This window comes from Rhinatrema bivittatum, chromosome 10 (assembly GCF_901001135.1).
Source record: "Rhinatrema bivittatum chromosome 10, aRhiBiv1.1, whole genome shotgun sequence".
NCBI lineage: Eukaryota > Metazoa > Chordata > Amphibia > Gymnophiona > Rhinatrematidae > Rhinatrema > Rhinatrema bivittatum.
The window spans coordinates 65431690-65455592 of NC_042624.1; the positions used below are offsets into that span (position 1 = coordinate 65431690).

General features: G+C 46.6%; 1 protein-coding gene across 1 annotated transcript in view; it reads left to right on the forward strand.

The window, feature by feature from the left end:
- LAMC1 (laminin subunit gamma 1) overlaps positions 1-23903 on the forward strand; it is a 367470-nt gene that overhangs the window by 254064 nt on the left and 89503 nt on the right. Inside the window, exon 11 of the mRNA XM_029618808.1 lies at positions 3587-3699. Coding sequence (XP_029474668.1) covers positions 3587-3699 — 113 coding nt within the window. The remainder of the gene's footprint in view (positions 1-3586; positions 3700-23903) is intronic.

The following is a 23903-nucleotide window of genomic DNA, read 5'->3' on the forward strand; positions in this document are numbered from 1 at the left end:
GTGAATTTGGCATGATGTATGGGTGGCATCATCCAAAGGTGCTGGCGTGGACCCAGCTTTTAGAGCTCAGTAAAGGTCTTACTGAGTATATGCATGGGAGTTCCCAGACACGCATGCTGCCCCATGTGCGCCTCAGTCTGTCTGTGCCCAAGCTACTGCATGGACGTGTTCCCAGGCTCTCTCTAAGATTTTTGTATGGGTCGATTCTTTGGCCTGATTTTACCTCATTGCATCTTTTTTTTTTTTTTGCCACTGCCTTGGCAGCTCCTCAACAGACCTTTTCAGTTCTCAAAAAAAAAAAGTAAAAAAAACTCGGAAAAGCTCAAGAAGACTGCAGTCAGTGTTTTTAAGGCCTGTATCTGTGGGTGCCAGATGTCCATTACTGATACTCAAATCAGTTTGCTATTGCTGCCTAGTCCTGGGTCATTATACTTTCCACTGCAGCAGTTGTGCTAGGATGTCCCCAAGGATACAGCAGTACCATGCCTGGAAAATGGAGGCCCTGCTTAAGTGCCATTGGGTAAGAACCTGAAGTCATGTTGCAAGATAGAGCAGTGAGCTGCTCCTTTTCTCGGAGCGAAGCAGTGATGATTATGTTCCCTCTAAATTTTGGCAGGCTATGTGCACAAAAATGTTTTTGTCTAACTTTTTTCATCACCGGAACTCAAATTTGTGTGCTACGAGCCAGTTTAGTGCAAATAATATCAGGATCTCTTGTGTGTGTTATGTTTTACTGTGTGCATGGGGTTCTTGTGCGCACAGCTTACACTGTTATGCTTACCTCTCCCACTGCTTGGTTTGTAAAAGAAAGTGGTGAAGTGGCAGAGAAACATTTTTTTTGACATGTCACACATGAATTCATTCTTGTTCTCCTAAGTTGTTGATCAAAAAAATAATATATAAGCATAACATTTGTGCTTTAGCCTTGGACTTGTTTTCTTAGACACACACATGCTGTAAGTTAAAGATGCTGAGCTACAAGATTATAGAACAGATATAAGGCCAGTTGACATTCCATCTAAGATTATACTTGGACTGGATCGTTAAAAGCAGGCTTAAAAAAAATAATAAAAAAAATTTAAAAATTTAAATAAATATACAACATTTTTGAACAGATACAAGGCCAGTTGACATTCCAACTAATTGTGAGCCATATATAACATTAGGTCCAATATTGAACACTGGCCGGTTAAGTAACTTAGCCAGATAAGTCATACCCAGCTAAATTACAAGGGATATTCAGCAGCATGGCTGTGTCTCTGACTATCCGTATATAGCTCGCTACTTAGCTGGATAAGTTAGACCAGCTGTATGGATGTTTCACTCTTAAACCCTGTCCACTCACAGACTGCAGAGCTTATCATCCTCCTGTTTGATGGGAATCTGAGATGTCCCCAGGGGAATCAGAGATTGACCTGAAAGATAGATGAGATATTACACCACGCTTGTTGCCAGGCTAGTGCTACGAGAAATAATCTTATCCTGAAGAACCTTCTGTACAGTACTGGCAATGAGATGAAATGGCAAATATGCATAGAGTAGACAGGTCCTCTAGTCTAACACAACAGCATCAGGAGCTGATCTGAAGCTACTTAGATGCATGGAGCACAACTGTGATCTTTCTGTTGTCCTCTGAGGCAAACAGGTCAGTCACCAGCATTCCCCAGTGACTGAACAAATGGTCTATGATCTTTTAATCCAAGGACTACCCATGCGGTTACAGCACTCTGCCAGTGTATTCTGGATTCCCAGAAGGTAGGTCATTTGGAGTTGTGTTGTGATGGCTGGCCTACAACCAGATTCAAAGAGCCCCCTTACAAAGTGCATATGAGTCCCTGCCTCCCATTTTATGCAGGGCATGGCAACTTGGCTGTCCATCCAGACAAAGATTCTCTTGCCTGAGAGTATGTGAGAGAAAACCCTTAAGAGCATAACAGATGGATCATAGCTCCAGAAGAACCTGCCATCACTGGTCCTCACAGCTTGGATGTTGAATATTCAGTAGTTTTCTCCTTATTCCTTCTAAAGGAGGTGGAGGACATGGTAATTTCAGCTAGAAAGCCCTCAACCAGAATATAATACAATTTCAAGTGGATGAGTATTTCAACATGATGTGGGTCTGTCTAGTGAGATCTTCGCTCCTGTCGCCTGAAGAGCCCACTTCAGTATCTATTCTTCTCTCATTCTAAGGTCTCTGCTCCTCTTCAATCAAGATTTATGTCAGCACCATTGCAGCATATCACCAACAGGTGGAAGGATTTTATATTTCTCTTCATCCCTTAGAAACAAAGAAGATATTTGCAAAGCTGCTTTTTGGTAGTCTGCTCACACCATCACTTCCTACTTCTGTCTGGACAGCATATTCTGGGGAGATAGTAACTTTGGTCAAGCAGTTCTCCAGAACCTGTTCACCTAGTAGTCAGCTTTCCACTGGTGGAGCCAGTTTGTCTTAAGTATAGCTCCATAATGAAGAGTCCCCCTCAGTTTGGGACTCTTCATGTAATATGGCTGACTCATGCCTGCTTACCTGTAAACAGGGTTCTCCCTAGACAACAGGATGAATCGACCATACATAAGACACCTGCCTCCCTGGAGAGTTGACTACCTCCCTAAAGCTTAAGCTCTGGAAGAAACTGAGGGGCTCACGAGGCAGCATGCACGTGTAGGGTCTTCCGCATATACTTAGTAAGACGTTTACTGTGAGCTGGCTGATTCATCCTGCTGTGAAAAAGGAACATTGTTTACAGGTAAGCAAATTTGCTTTCTTCTCTGGCGAGTGCGTACCCCTCCTCCCTGCAGCCCTTTCTCTCTCCTCCTCCAGAACCCTATGCTCTGCTGCTCCACTCCACTTAAGTGCAGTCCTCTTTCTCTCTCCCCTTCAGTACCCTTGCCCTTCTTTTCTTCCTGCCTGCTGCTGTCCTTCCAGGTCCCATCTGGGCCAAAGATGCAGCTATCTCCTGCTGGGACCCTGATCAGAGCTGAAGATGCCACAGCCTAGGACTTCTCTCCAACCCCCCTCCTTAAAATAAATAAATAAAAACATAAATACATTTGCAGCAGACAAGTGGATGTTTCAAAGCTGAAGGTAATTCTATATTTAAAGGGAAAGGAAAGAACTTTGTTTTCATAAGCCTCAGTCTTAAGTTCTTTGGTTTGGAGACTTGATTTTCATTTTTTTGTCGGACATTCAATCCTCTACGTTCCTTTAAGACCTTTTCTGCTTCTTGAGAAATACTTGGGTGGTGTGAGAAATTCTCTTGAACAGGCTGGGATTCTGTCCCTGACAATCTGGATGACGTTGGAGTTGGGGTGACCAGTGGTGCATATCAAGGGCACCTGAGCTCCTCTCCTGTTGCCATTTGTATTTTGTAGTCCTCTTTATGCCTAAAAGGAATTAAAAAAAAAAAAAAAAAAAAAAAGTAATCTGCTGTCATGGCCATCCCAAACACATCTGGATCCATTTATATAAACAGAAACTGAATGGCTCCTCCCTAGATGCAGCCACCACATGCATGTTTCAGAGACCTTGGTAGGCTGTGGTAACATTTTATAACCTGAAAGTAAAAATTGTCTGCTCTCCCCATAGGCTTCATGAGGCAACAGATTACCCGTGGAGGCCTGCACTCAGCCCTTTTGAATTCCAAAAGCTTCTTCACAATCTGACCGAGATCAAAATCCGTGGAACATACAGTGAGAAAAGTAAGTTGCTCCTCTGTGCAGGAGAATACAGTGCCTTGTAAAAGTCTTCAGTCTCTTGTACTTTTCACATTCTGCTGTCTAAAAAAAAAATACAAATCAAAATGCATTAAAGTATGAGTTCTTCCAAGATGAAGAGTAAGGTATATTATGTAGATCAATGAATCAATTCTAGACATATTCCAAAGTAATTACTGTAATAATAAGAAACAAAAGTCTTGATTGCATAAGTCTTCATACTCTTTGTCACAGCAAACCCAAATTAGTTCTGATTAAAAAAAATTAGCTCTGGCTCAAAAAATTGCCTTAAGGCCCAAATTAAGTTAAATGGCACCTACCTGTGTCCAGTCACAGTAGTTGAGCTGATTCAAATACTCTTGGATGAAGAATCAATTAAGAACTAGTTAGAGGAATCTGTGCAGCAGCAGGGTTCTGGGGCAGAGAGAGAGTGCTGAAATTGCAGAGTCCGATTAGGCTTCTGCTAGAGCTTTCGGTGCCCAGGATCTGGGACTATTTACAGGTCCTGGGTTCTATGGCATTGACTTTGGAATTAATGCATTGGGCATTTGTGCATATGGCCTCTCCCGCTGGAATCTGTTATTGTAAGAGTCCCATCTTCCTCTTCAGTTAGAGGGAGAAGCCAGGGACAGTCTTTCGTGGTGGCTTACTTACACCAATCTAGAGTATGGTGCGGAATTGGAGGTTCTGAATTGGGTAATAGTCATCACCGATGCAAGCCTCTCCAGATGGAGGGTGGTGTGGCAAGCTCAGTTGGTCAAAAAAGGAGGCCTTATGATCTATCAATCAGAGACGAGAGCGGTGCATTTCATGTTGCTTGCCTTTTTTGCCAAGGTTAACGCAGCCATCCAGTACGGATCCTATCAGACAATGCAATGGTGATGGCCTACATAACAGTCGAGGCAGAACCAAGAATCAGGCAGTGGCTTGAGAGGCCCAGGAGTTGATTCTCTGGGCCAGTGGTCCCCAAACCTGTCCTGGAGGGGCCACAAGCCAGTCGGGTTTTTGGGATATCCACAATGAATATGCATGAGAGAAAATTTGCATGTTATGGAGGCAGTGCATGCAAATTTTCTCTCATGCATATTCATTGAGGATATCCCAAAAACCCGACTGGCTGGTGGCCCTCCAGGACAGGTTTGGGGACCACTGCTCTGGGCAGAGCAGCACTTGGAGCTGCTGGCAGTGTCTCACATCACGGGAGTGAATAATGTTTAGGCAGATTTTCTCAGTCAGAGAAAGTTAGACCCCAGGGAATGGGATCTGTCTGAGGCAGCGATGAGTCTCATTCATGGAAGATGGGTGGTATCCGAACAAAAGAGAACACAAAGGCGACGTTTTACAGCCACTGAACGGAACATGGTATGGAAAGAATTGGAGCTCTGCTGCTGCCGTGGACTTGAGCGATTCTTCTTTGTCTTCCCTCCGTGGCCTCTGGTAGAAAAGGAATTACAACAGATAGAGAAACATCCAGGAAATATGATTCTGGTAGCTCCAGAATGGCCACATCAACCATGCTTCCCAGATCTGATCAGCATGGCCATAGATGGGCGCCTGAGGTTCAGACACTGGTAAACTCTTGTCCACCAGGGCCCAATATTTTCGGGTCAAGTGGCTCACTTCTATTTCAAGGCTTTTGCTTCTGAGAAGAAACAAGTGAGATGGAGGGGATATTCTGAAATGGTTATTTCCATAGTATTGCAGATTAGGCAATCTTCTAAATCCTTGATGTATGTGCCAATTTGGAGGATCTTCGAGTCCTGGTCTGCTGTTGACTGAGTACAGCCTCAGCCTGTTCAGAGTATGGTGTCGCATATTTTCTACAGAAAGGTTCTGGTCAAAGGACTGGCCTTTAACTCTGAGAGTCCAGGTAGCTACATTGAGTTGTCTTGGGGATAAGGTACAAGAGTATCCTCTGTCCACACATCTGGATGTTATATGGTTCTTCAGGGAGCTAAGAACTTGAGTCCTTAGGTGGGGAACATTTGTCCATCTTGGAAACTGAATCTAGTCCTTAGAGGACTGAGTGGGGCTCAGTTTTAACCACTAAAGAGGGCTAGTTAAGACTTAATTCTTAGTGTTTTCTTGGTGGCTATTTGTTCATCCAGGAGAATTTCAGAGCTCCAGGTGCTGTCGTGTTGAGATCCCTTCCTACCAATGTCAGATTCAAGGGTATCTTTATTCTTTAGTTATTCCTTATAATTATTATTTAATTCTGTAAATGACTACTTACCGATGTTCGTTATAATATATCCTCATATCATATTTTAATTTTCCTGTTCTAATTCGTTTATTGTCAAACGCCCAGGCGTATTTCCTTGTTCTATGTACACCGACGTGATATCTTTGAGCAGCGGTATATAAAAACCAATAAATAAATAAATAAATAAAATTCATGGTGTCGTCTTCCTAAGACAGTCTCTGTGTTCCATCTTAGTCAGGCAGTGGAACTTCCAGCTTCTCTGGATTTGGATTCCTTTATGCCACAAGCGTGGAAGCTTAGGCTCTTTAAATGGGAGGTGTGCATTTTTGAGGTATCTAAAAGTCACTTATAATTTCAATAGGTCATACTACGTCTTTGTAGATTGGATCACTTCTTTAAACTGTGGACTGGTCCAAAGAAGAGAAATAAGTCGTCTAAGGCTACAAATGTGTGGTGACTGAAGGAAGCAATTGAGTCTACCTACATTTCGGGTTTAGGAGCACACTTGATGCGTTCTCAGGCTGAGTCACAGCAGGTGTTGCTGCATGAAATTTGCTGGGCGGCTACTGGGAAGTCACTGCACACTTTTTCTAGGCATTATTGTTTGGATGTTGGGGCTCTGGCTTCCATGTGCTCTGGTGAGAGTATTCTGTGAGTGGAACTCTCCAGGTCCCACTCGAGTTAAGGGGAGCTTAGGTACATCCCAGGAGTGGACTGATCTGGGTACGTACTGGGAAAGGAAAATTAGTTCTTGCCTGCTAATTTTCATTCCTTAGTACCAGAAATCAGTCCACAGGTCTGCCCATTTACTTTGGGGGGGGGGGGGGGGGAGTCTGCCATTCGTACTGTTGCTTTGTATATAGTGTGGAGTTGTTGGAGGTTTTCAATGCTGATTGCTTATGTTAAATTTGTGAAATTAATTTTCCATTGTCTTTTTGGGCAACGTCATCTTCTGGCTTGTTGGAGGGGAAGGAGTTTGCTTAGAAATGTATGGTTGTTGCTGTTATCTTGGCTTGGGGACAGGTCAATACTGAGGGGACTGCATGTGGCACACTGGATTTATGTACAGTGTCAGTGAAACTTTCTTTGCCTTCATCTGCTGGCAGGGAGGCAAAAACCAGGAGTCTGGACTGATCTTTGGTACTACAGGAACAAAAATTAGCAGGTAAAAAACAATTTTCCTATGAGCCATGTATTTACTAAGAAACACTTGGAGAACACTGCATGCATGTGGGAGAAGTTTTTGTGGTTGATTAGACCAAAGTGAAACTTGTTGGTCTCCATGCTAAAAAAAAAAAAAAAAAAATTCATCCTGCCAACACCATCCCTACAATAAAGCATTATCTTGTATACACCTGTGACGTGGGAAGAATCACTTTTCAGCAGGACAGTGATTCTAAGCACAAAGCAAAAGCAACAATGGAGTGGCTCAGCAACAAGATAGTGAATGTCCTTGAGTGACTTAATCAAAACCCAGACCTGAATCTGTGGCAAGATTTAAAGACTGCAGTCCACAGACAATTGCCAGCTTCCTGGAAAGATCTTGAGCTCGGGGGAGATCCAAGATGGTGAGAGGATATATTTGGAGCTCTCTCTCTCTCTTGTTAAAATTTCTTTGCCTTCTAACATTATTCATGATCAAACATAAGGGGACAATCAGGGGGCTTCCCCAGTAGTGCCTGCGTGAACCCTTCTCGTTGGACGAAGACTGCGTGGTTACACAGGTATCTGGAGACACGCCAGGATGAGAGTCCTTGGCAGCAAGAGAGGATATGCAAGTGGCCTCACATACGGGCATTGAAATCTGAGTCCCAGGTTCTCTGGCAGCGACTTCCCCTCAGTGCCGTGCTGTGGGGAAGCTTTGTCGCTGCAGGAAATGTCGAGAGAGTTGTGTCAACAACTGGGGGAGCGTTCTCGCAAACTGTCACAGGAGCCAGGCCTGGCAGTTGGATGAGAGAAGAGAGGTTCGAGGAGGGGCCATCGTGGGGCAGCCTGGGAATCCAAGCTGCAGTGGAGAATGATGGAGCCAGAGGGATTTCCTTTGCTGTCTGCTCTAATGGTGCCTGCAGCACTTTCTGGGTTTCAGGTCCCCTTTGGTTACACGCGCCAGTGTTACTCTAGATTCAGTTTGGTTAGTACTGTCGTCTCTTGAGCAGGCTGTGTAACTTCCTTAGTGTCACTAACCATGAATGTTCACATGCAAATATGGTCCTAAAATGCTGACTGGTTGCTCAGAACAGCATGTGCCCCAAGTGGAATTACTCCAGGATAGCCTGGTGTTAGCCTGGATGGTGGAAAATTTTGAAAACTTTGCTATACTTTTGAATGTTTGTGCTTTAAATTTCCTTAAAATTAGTACCAGATCTCCACTAGGAATCTTTAAGGAATATCACTTGGAGATTTTATATGTTCCATCTGAGGGCCTACTGCCCACTAGTAGGCTTTTTTTGTTTTGTTTTGTTTTTAACTACCAGTTGGCAAGAGTATAGGGGAACAGTGACTGGGAATGCCCCAGAAAATGGGTCATTTGACTGCAGACAGCTGTGCCCTTGCAGGTATTCTGCAGAGGTCCAGTGGATGAGGAAGATTTTAACAGGATGATGGGCCTGGTAATTCCCCCTCTCCCAAGACAGGGGCTCTTTATTAAGACTTTTTCATAATAGGCAAGCTTTATTTCATAGCCGACACATTTGGTTGTTTCCGGACATTTCAAGGTCTATTCAAGAACAAGGGAAAAAATTTCTGGCAATGCGCCAAGAAGTTTTGCTACTGGTGCAATGGTGTAATTTGTTTCCCCTGTAAATATATCTTCATGTGTGTTTTGATCTGTCGCATCTTTCCTTTTTTTCCCTAGATTGTAAAATCCTGGGTGTATCCTGGAGATGTTGGTAGTGAGCTTTGAGGCTTAGAAGCCAGTGTATGAAGTTGATTGTTCCTCTCTTAATTTTCCTTTTCCTTTTTGCTTAAACGTGCTCCATGCTCAGCGACGGTCTTGGATTCCCTGTCCCCTCCTACTTCTTATTGTGGCTTCTTAAAGATGCAGTGGAATCTTTCCTTTGTATTTCTATTTGCAATACATAGTACTTGAAATGATGTTTAAGGTTATTTGTGTGTAAACTTTTAAATTCAATTAAAAAAAGAGATCTTGAGCTGTCTTGCTGAGAAGAATGGGCAAAAATCTGTACCATCTTGCTGTGTAAAGCTGGTAGACTTTTATCCTAAATGTGGCTGTTGTTGCTGCATAAAGGAGCTTCCACCAAATATTGAGTTTTTTGTTTTTTGTTTTTTTTTTAAATCCTTAATTACTTTTGGAATATTTCTGTAACTGTTTTTCACATTAACAGTGTAGAGTATGTTTAGATCAGTGAAACAAACTCCTACTTTAATGCATTTTGATTTATATTTTTTTTTAAGACAGATTGGGGGAAAAATGTACAAGGGTGTGAAGACTTTCTATAGGCACCCTTTGTTTCAGCAGATGGGTAAAGTGGAGAGATTAGTAAGGTAACTACAGAAAGCCACTTCCAGTGCATGACAGAGGGGATAAAGTAAAGCCACTGAGAGAAGAATAGTGACAGATGTGCTCTCAGTATGCCGCCGCTCAGCTTTGGGGATTAGAGGATGAAGAAGCTGGAGATTTCTGGCAACATCAGCACAGCGAAGGTACAAGTTTAAAAGTTCAGAAAGCAGCTAGGAGGGCCACATGACGAATACACTAAATTGGTCATACTATTGGCTTCTCATCTCCGGCGCCATGTTTAAGCTTTTCCCAAACATTGCGAATGTGAAAGTTTTTCCTGTCTTTTTAAGCGTTGCATAATTTTCTGCACTTGGCTCTAGGGGTGAGATGGGCGTGGGATTCTGTTTGCTCTCCCTTTGTACTGGATTCATAGCACTCGGACCTTGCTTCCATGGTGTGCTGAATCTGCAGAGCAGCTGAACCTAACTCTCCCTCTTCCTATGGTATTGTGCATCTTTGTTCCCTTCAGGCATATTGATGAGCATCAGATTTGAAAAATGTTAGTTTCATAATGGAATTATACCTGATGTAAACTTAATTAAAAATAATTCAGTTCTTGTACTGGGTGGTGCCATAGAATAGTCTTGAGGGGCAGCAAGGGGTAGGCTGGAGAGGGTGGGGCTGGAATGTTGGATGGGAGAAAGCGATCGATGGAGCTGGGGGATGTGGAGTCTAGGGAGGTGGGTGAAGCAGGTTAATGTGGGCTAGGGTGTGAGTTAGATGGGGTCAGTGGAGTTGATGATCAGGGCTGTGGAGTAGGCTGGAGAGTGTGGGGACTGTTTCATTGGGTAGTGCAGGTGATAGAGACTCTGGAGTGGGGACCTTGGAGCTGTTTTGAACTGAACTGAATTCAGTTTCCTGCCCTGTGAACATGACACCGTCAAGTACTAAATTTACGAAAGTAAAACAGTTTTGTGCAAATCGCTTTACTGTCTTTAGAAAAATATCAGCACTGACAGACTTTGGTTTCTTCAGACTCTGACCTTGAAATCAACAAGTCTTTCCCAACACATACACAAGTGTCTTCTAACACAGCCATTTGTGTGCTGTCCCTACAGCAGGGATGGGAAGCGTGGGCTTTGCACCAGAAGGACTTGGCTAAGCCTCTTATTTAGTGACAGTTATACATTACTCATAACAAGTTTTCAAATGTGGCATGCCTGGTGCCGATCCTGAAAACCCATTCCCTGTATGTACCAGGATCAGTCCAGACTGCTGGGTTATGCTTCCCTTCCAGCAGATGGAGTCAGAGAAAAGCTGAAAAGAACCCCCTAGATATACCGGTGTGCCACCTGCGATCCTCCTGTATTCTCTGACTCCAGCAGATGAGAGAAGGGCATAACTTGCGATCCTGATCCTTACAGAAATCTATTGCTTAATTCCTACAACAGCTTTTCTACTTAGATTATACCTTTGACTAGATCAACCTAATGTAAGTTTAAAAAAAAAAAAAGTGAAAACAGGGAAAGTATACCTAACTCTTTCTAAGAGCAGGCAAGGCTGGGCAGTGCCATACGGCCTCTATACCCGAAGATTGCCCCTTTTTTTCCCGGTGAGTTGGGGGGGGGGGGGAGATTTACCGGTGGGCCGGTCCCTCTCCCCTCTGTACAGATCTCGAGATGCCATCATTCCTCTGGGGGGTGCAATTGCCTGTACGGTGAATGCAGAGACGTTATTTCCTCTGCTGGGTGGCTGATTGGAAAAAAAAAAGGGTTTTAAAACAGAAATGGGGGAATCTAGGTAACACTGTACCTTCTTCATCAGCCATAGCCTGTTGCTTTCTTCCGGGCCTCTGGAAGGGGTGGATACGCCACCTAGTTCACTTCAGTTTTCGCACGATTTTTTTATTCCGCACGGGTCCCGTTGTCAAGCTTGTGGGGAGCCGGCTCAGTGGCTCTCCTGCGAAGGCCTCCTCTCCCCATGTATTCCCGGGGCGAGGGGTCTTCTCAGTGGCTGATTTTGGGGCAAAAGTCGGCTCTGCCGCGGTCGCACAGCTCGGGGAGCGGTCAGGCTGCTCGCAGGCAGAGGCCTGCCTCGTCCCCGCTCGGAGCAGGAACGGCGGCCATCTTGCATGAATCTGATCCTGATCTGCAGGGCTCAGAGGGAGGAGATTCTCCTCCACCTTCCCCGCCTTCTCCGAGTCCTCAGAGGCCCCGAGGTTTACAGCCTGACGTAGGTCCTCCCTCAGCACTTCCTTCGGACTTAGCTCCTCCCGTGGGGGGGGGGGGGGGGCCTTAAAGCAACAGCACCCATTTTCTTTGCAGTTTGTTTTACTGTTACACAAGGCATATTTGGAGGCTGAGGCTGACTAGGAAGCGCAGTACCCCTCCCCGGCTAAGGTTTTTAAGCCGGCGGAGGGATGAGGGAATACTGGAATGCGGCCTTCCCATCCAGTTCCAGACGTGGGGCTCCCGCTACCTTCTGCACCTCCGGATCCAGCAGATCCGGTCCCCTCCTAATTGGATATGAGCAATGATGTAAATACTGCCGCTCCTGTGGATGGGGATGATACGCAGGTGCTCAGTTTGTTCCGCAAGGAGGAACTGGACTCGTTGATTCCATATGTTCTTCAACAACTGGAGATTCCTGTCCCACCAGCGGTGACGGATTCTTCTCCTGGAGATGCGGTTTTATCAGGACTTCGAGCACCGCCTCAATCCTTTCCTTTTCACCCGAAGCTTTTCCAGATTATGTCCCGGGAATGGGATACACCTGAAACCTCCTTGCGGGTTAGCAGAGCCATTGAAAAGCTCTATCTGCTACCGGGTGAATCCCTGGATCTTCTCAAGATTCCTAAGGTGAACTCAGCTGTTACGGCCATAGCTAAACACACCACAATTCCCGTGATGGGAGGGACAGCTCTCAAGGATCTTCAGGATAGGAAGCAGGAAATTTTGCTCAAGCAGATATTTGAAGTATCCGCGTTAGGAGTGAGGGCCGCTGTTTGGAGCAGCTTTATGCAGAGAGCTACCCTCCGCTGGATTCAACAGTTGCTCACGTCCCAGGAGCTTCCCCCGGGAGAAGCAGAGCAGGCGAACCACATGGAATCGGCGGTTGCCTATATGACGGATGCGCTGTACTATCTTCTCTGTACCTCTGCGTGTACCATGTCTTTGGCGGTTTCCGCATGACGGCTACTGTGGCTCCGTAATTGGTCAGCTGATGCCTCTTCTAAGTCTCAACTGGGTTCCTTTCCTTTCAAGGGGAAGCTGTTGTTTGCGGACGAGCTGGAGCAGCTTATTAAGGCCCTGGGAGACGACAAGGTTTACAAGCTATCTGAGGACAAGCCCAGACTGTCTCGCTCATTTGGCGCGTTCTGGGGTCGTTTTCGAGGCCAGCGCCATTTCCATGCAGATAGGGATTCTTCTGTTGCTCCTCTGCAAATTTCTGCAAGGTCACAGTCATGGGCGCACTCCTTTCGTGGCAGGCGGCCTCAGCACTCAGGCAACTCTGTTTCGCCTCCAAAAAAGCTCCCCAATGAAGGTGCGCCGGCTCATTCTTCTGTTCTGGAGATCGGGGGGCGGCTCTCCCTGTTTCGAGAGGAATGGATCAAGGTCACGTCGAACCAGTGGGTTCTAGATATTATAAATCACAGTTACGTTTTGGATTTTGCTCGTCCGCTTCGGGATCTGTTTCTAGTGTCTCCTGCGGGTCTCAGGCAAAACAGCAAGTAATTCTTCAAACACTGGCTCGGTTTAAGGCCCTGGGAGCGATTGTCTCTGTTCCTCCAGCCGAGCGTCGGACTGGTCGTTACTCCATTTACTTTGTGGTACCCAAGAAGGAGGGCTCGTTCCGACCGATCTTGGATTTAAAAAAGGTCAACAGAGCATTGCAAGTCCCTCGCTTTCAGATGGAGACGTTGAGATCAGTCATTGCGGCCGTCCACAAAGGAGAGTTTTTGGCTTCTTTGGATCTGATGGAAGCTTACCTTCACATAGCAATTCAGGACCACCATCAGCGGTTCCTTCGGTTCACGGTTCTGAGAGAGCATTACCAGTTTCACGCCCTCCCATTCGGGCTGGCAACGGCACGAGTCTTCACAGAGGTAATAGTGGGTGGTAGTGGCTGCGTACCTTCGACGAGAAGGAATATTAGTTCATCCCTACCTGGACGACTGGCTCATTCGAGCGAAGTCGGAGGAGCTTTGCAGGATGGCGGTGCAGTCTGTCTTGCATAGTCAATTACGCCAAGAGCCAGCTGGTTCAGTCCCAGACGTTGGAATTCCTGGGAGCCCGTTTCGACTCATTTGTGGGCAAGGATTCTCTGCCTTGGGCGAGGATGGAGAAATTGTCTCAGGTTTGAAGTCTGTTGGACCTCTCCTTGCCCAAGGTGTGGGACTATTTACAAGTACTTGGTTCTATGGCAGCTACCCTGGAGTTGGTTCTGTGGGCTTTTGCTCATACGAGATCTTTGCAAAGGGCATTGCTTTCCTGTTGGGATCCCAAGTCGGAGGAATTTTACCTGACATTGCCGTTGCTGGAACCGGCCAGGGCCAGCCTAGACTGGTGGTTGGTCCCGGATCACTTGCTTCAGGGTGTGGACTTGGAAAATCCCCAATGGATAATCGTGACAACTGATGCCAGCCTGTCCGGTTGGGGGGCAGTTTGTCAGTCGCGATCAGCTCAGGGTCAATGGACACCTCAGCAGGCCAAGTGGTCCATAAATCGGCTGGCGACCAGGGCAGTTCATTTAGCGCTGCGCCAATTTCGTCCGCTTGTCCAACACCGTGCGGTACGGGTCTTATCCGACAATGCGACCACCGTGGCTTACATAAATCATCAAGGGGGCATAAAGAGTCGGCCAGTGGCTTCCGAAGCGGACAGGTTGATAGCCTGGGCAGAATGCAATCTGACCCGCATAGCGGTATCTCATATCGCCGGAGTGGACAAGATGCAGGTGGATTTTCTCAGCCGCCGGTGGTTAGATCCCAGAGAATGGGAATTGTCCGAGGAGGCGATGCAGCTGTTGACACGCCAGTGGGGGATCCCCCGGCTGGACTTGATGGCGACTCGACAAAAAGCAAAAGCGGCTCGCTTCTTCAGTCGCAGATGGGAGCACGGATTGGAAGGGGTGGATGCCCTGGTCCTTCCATGGCCTCCCGGCATTCTCCTCTGTTTCCTCCGTGGCCCTTGGTGGGAAAGGTGATAAGGCGAATAGAATCCCACCAGGGGCCGGTGATTTTGGTGGCTCCGGAGTGGCCGAGAAGGTCGTGGTTTGCACACCTGATCAACCTGGCGGTAGACGGCCCCTTGTGTCTGGGTCATCTGCCAAATCTCCTGCGTCAGGGTCCAGTATTTTTCGCTCAGGTGGCTCGCTTTTGTCTAGCAGCTTGGCTTATGAGAGGAGACAATTATGAAAGAAGGGCTATCCGGAGGTGGTGATTACCACTCTTCTCCGGGCATGAAAGAAGTCTACTTCTCTCACCTATGTCCGGGTGTGGAAAGTGTTTGATTCATGGTGCAGTGGGTTGAAGGTGTCTCCACGACAGGCCTCTATAGTACACATTCTTGCAGGAAGGCTTGAAAAAAGGTTTGGCATATAGTTCGCTCCGGGTTCAGGTTGCGGCATTAGGCTGCTTAAGGGGGAAAGTGGATGGTTCCTCCATTGCGGGGCATCCAGATGTCGCGTGTTTTTTGCGGGGTGCCAAACATTTACATCCATTGGTACGAGCGGTTTGTCCTTCATGGAGTTTGAATTTGGTCCTCCGTGGTCTCTGCGGTTCCCCTTTTGAGCCTATCAAATGGACCACTTTGAAAGATTCGACGCTTAAAACTGTGTTTCTCGTGGCTATCTGTTCTACTAGACGTGTGTCGGAACTTCAGGCGTTGTCTTGCAGAGAACGTTTCTTGAGAATTTCGGACTCTGGGATTTCGCTTAGGACGGAACCTTCATTTCTGCCAAAGGTGGTCTCGACATTCCACGTCAACCAGTCAGTTGAGTTACCAGCCTTTCTGTATGTGGATAGGAGTTCGCCTCAGGGCTGAGAGAGGAGAAAATTGGATGTCCGGATTCTTCTGCGGTTCTTGGAGATGACTAACACCTTTCGACTGTCTGATCCTCTTTTTGTCTTATGGAGCAGTCCTAAGAAAGGGTGTAAGGCTTCCAAGACTACTGTGGCCCGATGGCTGAAGGAAGCTATTGCTTCAACGTACATAAGTCACGGGCGGCAGGTGCCGGATGGTCTCAAGGCTCATTCCATCAGGTCGCAAGCGGCGTCTTGGGCAGAGCCAATGTGTGTTGCCTCAAGAAATTTGCAGGGCGGCTACTTGGAAATCCTTGCACACTTTTGCTAAGCATTACCGTTTGGATGTCCGCGCTCCGGATGTGGATTCTTTTGGCAGCAGTGTGCTTCGAGCGGGACTCGCTGGGTCCCACCCCATTTAGGGCAGCTTGGGTACATCCCAGCAGTCTGGACTGATCCTGGTACGTACAGGGAAAGGAAAATTTAGTTCTTTTTTCGTTCCTGTAGTACCAAGGATCAGCCCAGATGCCCACCTGGGGGTATATTGTTCAGGAGAGTCCACTCTGATCTTTGTTGCTTCATTTTACAGTTTATTTTTTTGGTGCCTTATTTATTTATTTATTTTTAATTTTTATATACCGAAGTTCTTGTAGGGACTACAAATCAATCCGGTTTACATAAAACGAAGAACTGCTCAACAGAGAGCGGAGCTTTACATGGAACCGAGGAACATATGGAACAGTATAACTGATTGACAATTTAACATAGTGCTAAATAAAGTAATAATAGTTTAACTGGAAATAAATAAAGCAATATAATATTTTATAAAGACAGTTTAACTGTTTAACGTATCAATAAATATAAATATAAGCAATGCCAAATATATATATAAAATATAGTAAATTTTTGAGCTTAACGGTAATTGTCCAGTAGCAGATTCTAAAATTAGTACTTGATGCCGTGTTCATAATTAGGGTAATTAGGATACTTAGGAATTGTGAAGTCTGTTCGTCACCGTAAAATTAATCGTCTGGGAAAGCTTGTTGGAAGAGAAATGTCTTCAATCTTTTTTTGAATTCTTGATGACTGGGTTCTAGTCTAAGATCTGGGGGAAGCATATTCCACTGGTGAGGGCCTGCTGAAGATAGCGCTCGTTTGCTCAATGATGATTTAATTTGTGGAGCCTGCAATGTTCCTCTGTATGCGCTTCTGATTGGTCTGGAGGAGGTGTGTGGTTGTAGTTGAGAGCTTAATGAGATGGGAGCTAGTTTATTTGTCGCTTTGTGGATGATAGTGAGTACCTTATAGAGTATCCTTTGTTTAATGGGGAGCCAATGTAAGTTCCGAAGGATTGGGGTGATATGATCTTTTTTGTTGGTGCTAGTTAGAATTCTAGCCGCTGAATTTTGAACCATCTGTAATGGTTTGATAGTGTTGGCGGGTATACCTAGTAGCAAGGAGTTGCAATAGTCGAGTTTAGAAAGAATGATGGATTGTAGTACTAGCCTGAAGTCGGAGAAGTGAAGGAGGGGTTTAAGTTTTTTGAGGACTTGCAGTTTGTAAAAGCAGTCCTTTGTGGTATTGTTTACGAACTTTTTTAGGTTTAGATGATTATCAAGCCATGCTCCAAGGTCTCTGACGTCAGATGAGAATGAGTTGTTTGTGTTTAGTAGAGAAAGGCTGGAAGAGATTGTGCGTGGATCCTGGGAGACAATGAGCATTTCAGTTTTATTAGCATTCAATACTAAGTTGAGGCTTGAGAGTAGGTTTTTGATGGGCTGTAGGCATTCGTTCCAGTACGTGATGGTTTTTTGAAGGGATTCTGTAATCGGAAGGAGGATTTGTATGTCGTCTGCGTAGAGGTAATGGGTGAGCTTAAGGTTTGAGAGTAGATGGCAGAGAGGGAGGAGGTAGATATTGAATAGGGTAGGTGAGAGTGATGATCCTTGTGGGACTCCTTGCTCTGTTAAGATTGGATGCGATTCTTTGTTGTTTATTCTCACTTTGTAGAATCTGTTGCTTAAGAAGGATTGGAACCATCTAAGGGCTGTGCCTTTGATCCCTATGTTGGCTAGTTGGTCTATTAGAGTGGAGTGTTTTACCGTGTCAAATGCAGCGGAAAGATCCAGAAGAATAAGCAGGTAAGATTGTTTATTCTCCAGATTAACGAGGATTGTGTCAGTGAGAGATAGTAAGAGAGATTCGGTGTTTAAGCGTTTTCGGAATCCATATTGGGCTGGGGATAGAATGTTATGATCTTCCAAATAATCTGATAGTTGCTTGTTGACAATTTTTTCCATCAGTTTAGCGATAAGTGGTAAGTTTGCTATGGGTCTAAAATTGGCAGGGTCTGAAGGGCAGGCGTTTGGTTTCTTTAGTAATGGTTTCAGTATTGCCAATTTTAACTGGTTAGGAACTAAACCTTGAGAAAGGGATGCGTTGATAATTTCTGCAATTGGTTTTGAGATGGTGTTTGGTATGGCGATGAGGAGATTTGTTGGTATTGGGTCTGATGGGTGGGAGGAAGGTTTGAATTTTTTGAGTGTGTTTTCAATCTCCAGTGAAGAAGTGAGCTCGAAAGAATCCAGGCTTGTGGTTTGTTGTGGCAGGGATGTGAGGTGGTGTGTTAGGGTAAGGCTGTTGTAAGTGATGGTTTGAGTAAGGTTGGTGATTTTTGTTTTGAAGTAGTTGGCTAGTTCGTTTGCTTTGTTGAGAGCTTGGTGGTCTGGGATAGTAGGAGGAGATGGTTTGGTTAAAGAGGAGACGTAAGTGAATAGAGCTTTTGAGTCGAATATAAAGTGGTGTATTTTTTCTCTGTAGAATTCTTTCTTAGTTCTAAGGATTGTGTTCCTGTAGTTGTTGAGGAGGGATTTGTAGATGGCATGTGTTGAGGTGGTTGGGTTTTTTCTCCAGCTTTGTTCTTTTTTTCTAAGTGATTGTTTAAGGGATTTAAGTTCGGGTGTAAACCAAGGTTTCCTATTGTCTAGTGTAGGTTGTATGGTTTTGGTTGTAGTTGGGCAGATTTGATCTGCAATTTTATTGTTAATATTGATCCAAGAGGTAGTTGCAGTTGTTGGGTCTGTGAGGTCTAGTTGCTTTAATGCTTCAGTCATTTTCTCACTGAGTATGTCTGGCGAGCATGGTTTCCTGAAGTGGATAGTGGTTTTGTTAGTAGTTTGAGGTGGTGGGTTGTTGATATTGAGGGTTGTGAGGATAACTTTGTGGTCTGACCATGGAACAGGTGTGCAAATGGGGTTGGTATGAATATTAAAGGGTTCGTTAATAAAGATGAGGTCCAGAGTGTGGCCTGCCTTGTGGGTAGAACTGTTGATAATTTGAGTAAAGCCCAAATGGTTGAGAGAGGAAAGAACTGTTTGGCAGTTGATGGATTGTGGAGAGGCATCTACATGTAAATTAAAGTCTCCGAGGATTATGGCAGGTTTGTCGACGTTTATGTGTTTGGCTATAAGTTCTATCAGTAGAGAGGGATCCGTTTCTAATGTTCCTGGTGGTGCGTAGATTAAAGCTATTTGGATATGTTCAGATTTAAAGAGTGAGAATTCTAGTTTGTTGGAGGAATTGGTAAGTTGTAAGGTAATATTAAGACCTTTTTTTGCTGCTAGAAGAAGACCTCCACCTCTTTTTTTGGGTCTTGGGACGGAGAATAAGTCGTAAGATTGTATGGGCAGTTGATTTATGAGTACTGTATCTGTGAGTTTTAGCCATGTCTCTGTAACTGCACAGATATCTGGGTTGGCTTCTATGAGGTAGTCGCTGAGGATGTCCATTTTTTTGGAGAGTGATTGAGCGTTGAATAGTGTTAAGGTAAATAATGAGAGTCCTAGAAATTGTGTTATAGGTGAAATCATTATTGGTAATAGTCTTTGTTGTCGTGTGATGTGATGGATTGCAGGTTTTGTGTGTTTTCTGATTTTGTGCCAGATTTTAGGGATGGAGCAGAGGTGCATTATTGTGGTTCAATTAGTTGGGAACAGAGGCTGGATGGTTGCTGGTGAGGCTGGATGAGCGCTGGTGAGGCTGGATGGTTGCTGGTGAGGCTGGATGGTTGCTGGTGAGGCTGGATGGTTGCTGGTGCAGTTGGATGAGCGCTGATGAGGCTGGATGGTTGCTGGTGAGGCTGGATGGTTGCTGGTGAGGCTGGATGGTTGCTGGTGAGGCTGGATGGTTGCTGGTGAGGCTGGATGGTTGCTGGTGAGGCTGGATGAGCGCTGGTGAGGCTGGATGGTTGCTGGTGCAGTTGGATGAGCGCTGGTGAGGCTGGATGAGCGCTGGTGAGGCTGGATGAGCGCTGGTGAGGCTGGATGGTTGCTGGTGAGGCTGGATGGTTGCTGGTGCAGTTGGATGAGCGCTGGTGAGGCTGGATGGTTGCTGGTGAGGCTGGATGGTTGCTGGTGAGGCTGGATGGTTGCTGGTGAGGCTGGATGAGCGCTGGTGAGGTTGGATGATTGTCGTCGCTGTTACTTGCAAGCTGGCGAGTCTGGGTGAGTGTTGAGGGGGCAGGTATGAGTGTGAGCTTGCCTACTGTCTGCGGTGGTCTGCACTCCGGTCTGCACTAAGGGGCGCACAAAGGGGCCAGCCCCTTTGACGCGCTCCTTCGACGCGTGGCGTTCGACGCGTGGCGTCTGGGTGGTTTGTGCTTTAAATGGCTACTTGGACTCAACTGGCTGCCTTACAGCCGTCTGTTGGGCGTGTCCCTCTGAGGTGGAGGGAGGACCTTTGCTGCTTGTTTTAGGCCCCGGTTTCGGTCGCGCTGTCGGCGCTGAGGCCGCCCGGGTGGGGAGTGAAGTTTGCTGACCTTCCCCCGGCGGGGCTCGGCGCCGATTGCGCCGGCCCTCCCCAGCTGTAGCGGCAGCGGCAAGGTAAAGGAGATGGCGCCGAAGAGAGCCGCGATTTAAATCCCCGCAGGGCCGGCTCTGATTGGGTTAGCTGTAGCGGAGGCGGGACTTGAGTCTCGGCGCGTTTTTTCTTTTTTTATACCTTTGCTGCTTGTTTTAGGCCCCGGTTTCGGTCGCGCTGTCGGCGCTGAGGCCGCCCGGGTGGGGAGTGAAGTTTGCTGACCTTCCCCCGGCGGGGCTCGGCGCCGATTGCGCAGGCCCTCCCCAGCTGTAGCGGCCTTGGAAGTATCGTACACGCTGTTATACATAGTTTCGCTGATTGTTTAAAACATTTTAAATTTTCACTTGATCTAGTCATTGGTTGTTAAATTTACTTCATTCTGCTTTGATATTCATAATACTGAAGGATCGCAAGTGGCACACTGGTATATCTAGGGAGTGCTTTCAGCTTTTCTCTGACTCCATCTGCTGGAAGGGAGGCATAACCCAGCAGTCTGGACTGATCCTTGGTACTACAGGAACGAAAATTAGCAGGTAAGAACCAATTTTCCTTTGGGCCTCTTAGCTCTGTAATCAGCTGCTGAGGTGGAAACTTTTTTCTCACAGGACAAGCAGGATGGTAGTCCTCGCATATGGGTGACATCACAGGATGGAGCCCAGTCATGGAACACTTTTGTCAAAGTTTCTAGAACTTTGACTGGCACCTACTGGGCATGCCCAGCATGGCACTAACCCTGCAGCCAGCAGGGGTCCCCCTTCAGTCTTCTTTTTTCCGTGCAGCAGTAGCCACGCGGTTAATGAGCTCTGCAGACATTCCTGACAGGAATTTTCCTCATGGAATTAATAAAGTTTAATTTACCCCACAGGGGGTCCCTCCTTCAACTTTTTCAAGCTGCGGTACTCCGGTAAGTTTTTTACCTGTTTTCTGTCGATTACCGTCGAATTTGGCCCTCGCGGCCTAATGGCCGTCGACCGTATCACGGCTCAATTTTTTCATGGCCATGGCGTCGGGGTTCCGCCTGTGCCCGGACTGTAATCGCACCATGTCCATCACAGACCCCCCCACAAAGTCTGTGTAATGTGTCTCGGATGTGAGCACGATGACCTAACCTGCACCAAATGTGCCCTAATAACATCAAAAGGTCGCAAGGCCAGAATGGAGAAAATGGAACTTCTCTTCCTTGCTCAAACCCCGACGCCGTCCATTGCATCGACGTAGTCAGAACTGGCACCGTCAACTTCTCGCCAGTATCGACCTTCTGCCGGTGACCGTCCGGCATAGACGACTTCTCTGCCTTTAACACCCTCTACTCCCCCTAAGGACCATGGGGATCGTAGAGATAAACATCGCCACCGGCATCAAAAGTCTCGGGCCATCGAGGGAGCAAAATCATCGACCTCGCCATCGTCCAAGCCACCGTCGAAGAAACCCCGTCCAGAAAAGGCACTGACCTTTTCGGCGACCGGGTCACCGAGGCAACCCTCACCCAACAGGGTATCGGGAGCCGCGACTCCGCCTTTAACGGTGGTCCCTCCGGCTATGCCTCTGCCTCTTTCTGTTCCGGAGCCGGGGCTGCTTGCTCCAGGTCTCCGAGAAGAACTGGACCGGATGGTTCAGGAGGCCATCGACAAGGCGATGCATCGACTCCAAGTTCCTCCGACACCGATTGCGAAACCTACCACTGACCCGATTCCAGCAGCGTTGGCACCGCTGCTGTCTAGGATGGAAGTGCTCATGGCCGCTTTTCCACCGATGGATGCTGGGAGACCAATGGCTCCGGTGCCCTCCCCGCTTACTTTGACATCGGGAGGAGAAACACCGTTCCGCATCCCTCCATCAGGAGTTCTGCCAATGCCGATACGTCCGTTGACGCCACCAAGCCATCCATCGATGCCTTCGATGCCTTCATCGGTGCCTCCAGTTATTCCTTCGAATCCTTCGGAGCCTAGACCAGGACCTTCAGGGATCCCACTGCCCCATCCTCCTCTAGTCCCTAGAGGAGCAGGTGCTAATCCCTATGATACCTGGACTGATGATTCTTCACCAGACACCAATGATTTGTCTTCACCACCTTCACCTACTGAAAGCAGAAAGCGTTCTCCTCCAGAGGACCTTTCCTTTATAAATTTTGTGAAGGAGATGTCTGAATTGGTTCCCTTCCAATTACAGACTGAACAGGACGATAGGCATCAAATGATGGAGTTGCTACAATTCCTGGATGCTCCCAAGGAAATAACCTCCATCCGTATCCACCAGGTTCTTCTGGATCTCCTCAAAAAGAACTGGGAACATCCTGGCTCTGTTGCTCCAGTCAACAGAAAAGCTGACACCACCTATCTCGTACAGTTGGCTCCAGGCTTTCACAAACCTCAACTGGATCACCAATCTGTGGTTGTAGAATCTGCCCAGAAAAAAGCAAGGAGATCAAAACCTCACAATTCCTTTCCCGCAGGCAAGGAACAGAAATTTCTAGATGCCATTGGTTGCCGTGTCTTCCAGGGATCAGTGCTCATCTCCAGAATTGCCTCTTATCAGCTCTATATGACCCAATATAATAGGGTCTTATTTAAGCAGATACAAGACTTGACAGACTCCCTGACTCAGAAATTTCAAGATCAACTACAAACCCTAGTAAACAAGGGTTTTGAGGCAGGCAAGCATGAGATCAGATCATCTTACGATATCTTTGATGTTGCTACCAGGGTATCTGCAGTTGCTATCTCGGCAAGACGATGGGCCTGGCTCAAGTCTTCCGACCTTAGCCCTGAAGCCCAAGACAGATTATCCGACCTGCCTTGTGTAGGAGATAATCTGTTTGGCGAGCAGATTCAACGAACTGTGGCAGAACTCAAGGAGCATCATGAGACCCTAAGACAGCTCTCTCTGATGCCTACTGAGTACTCTTCAAAACAGCCCTTCCGAAAGGAATCTAAGAAGTCATTATTCCGCCCGAAGAAATCCTACCTGCCACCAGCTAGAAACCCATTCTACGAGACAGTTTCAAAAAACCCAGTCTCGTCAGATACGAAAACAAAAACCACAAGCAGCTCCTCAACCTGGTCCTGCTTCCGGTTTTTGACTCCTGCATAGAGAGCAGCAACCAGTTTCCATTGCCCCACATACCAGTGGGAGGTCGATTGTGCCATTTCAACAACAGGTGGCACTCGATCACCTCAGACCAGTGGGTCCTGGCGATAATTGCTCAGGGTTATCATCTGAACTTTCTCTCCATTCCACCGGACTCCCCACCTCTACTGATGTGGAGAACATCTGATCACTCCATCCTTCTGGAACAGGAGGTCTCCCTCCTCCTCCAGTCCAAGGCAATAGAACCAGTACCCTACTCTCAGCACGGCCTAGGGTTCTATTCCCAGTACTTTCTAATCCCCAAAAAATCGGGGGGTGTTCGTCCAATTCTGGACCTTCGTGCCCTCAACAAGTACCTCCAGCGAGAGAAGTTCAAAATGGTAAACTTGGGCTTTCTTCTTCCTCTTCTACAAAGAGGAGACTGGCTCTGCTCTCTAGACCTCCAGGACGCATACACTCATATCGCGATAATTCCATCCCATCGCAAATACCTGAGGTTTCTAGTAAGCCCTAAGCACTATCAGTACCGAGTGCTTCCATTCGGCCTCGCTTCTGCACCA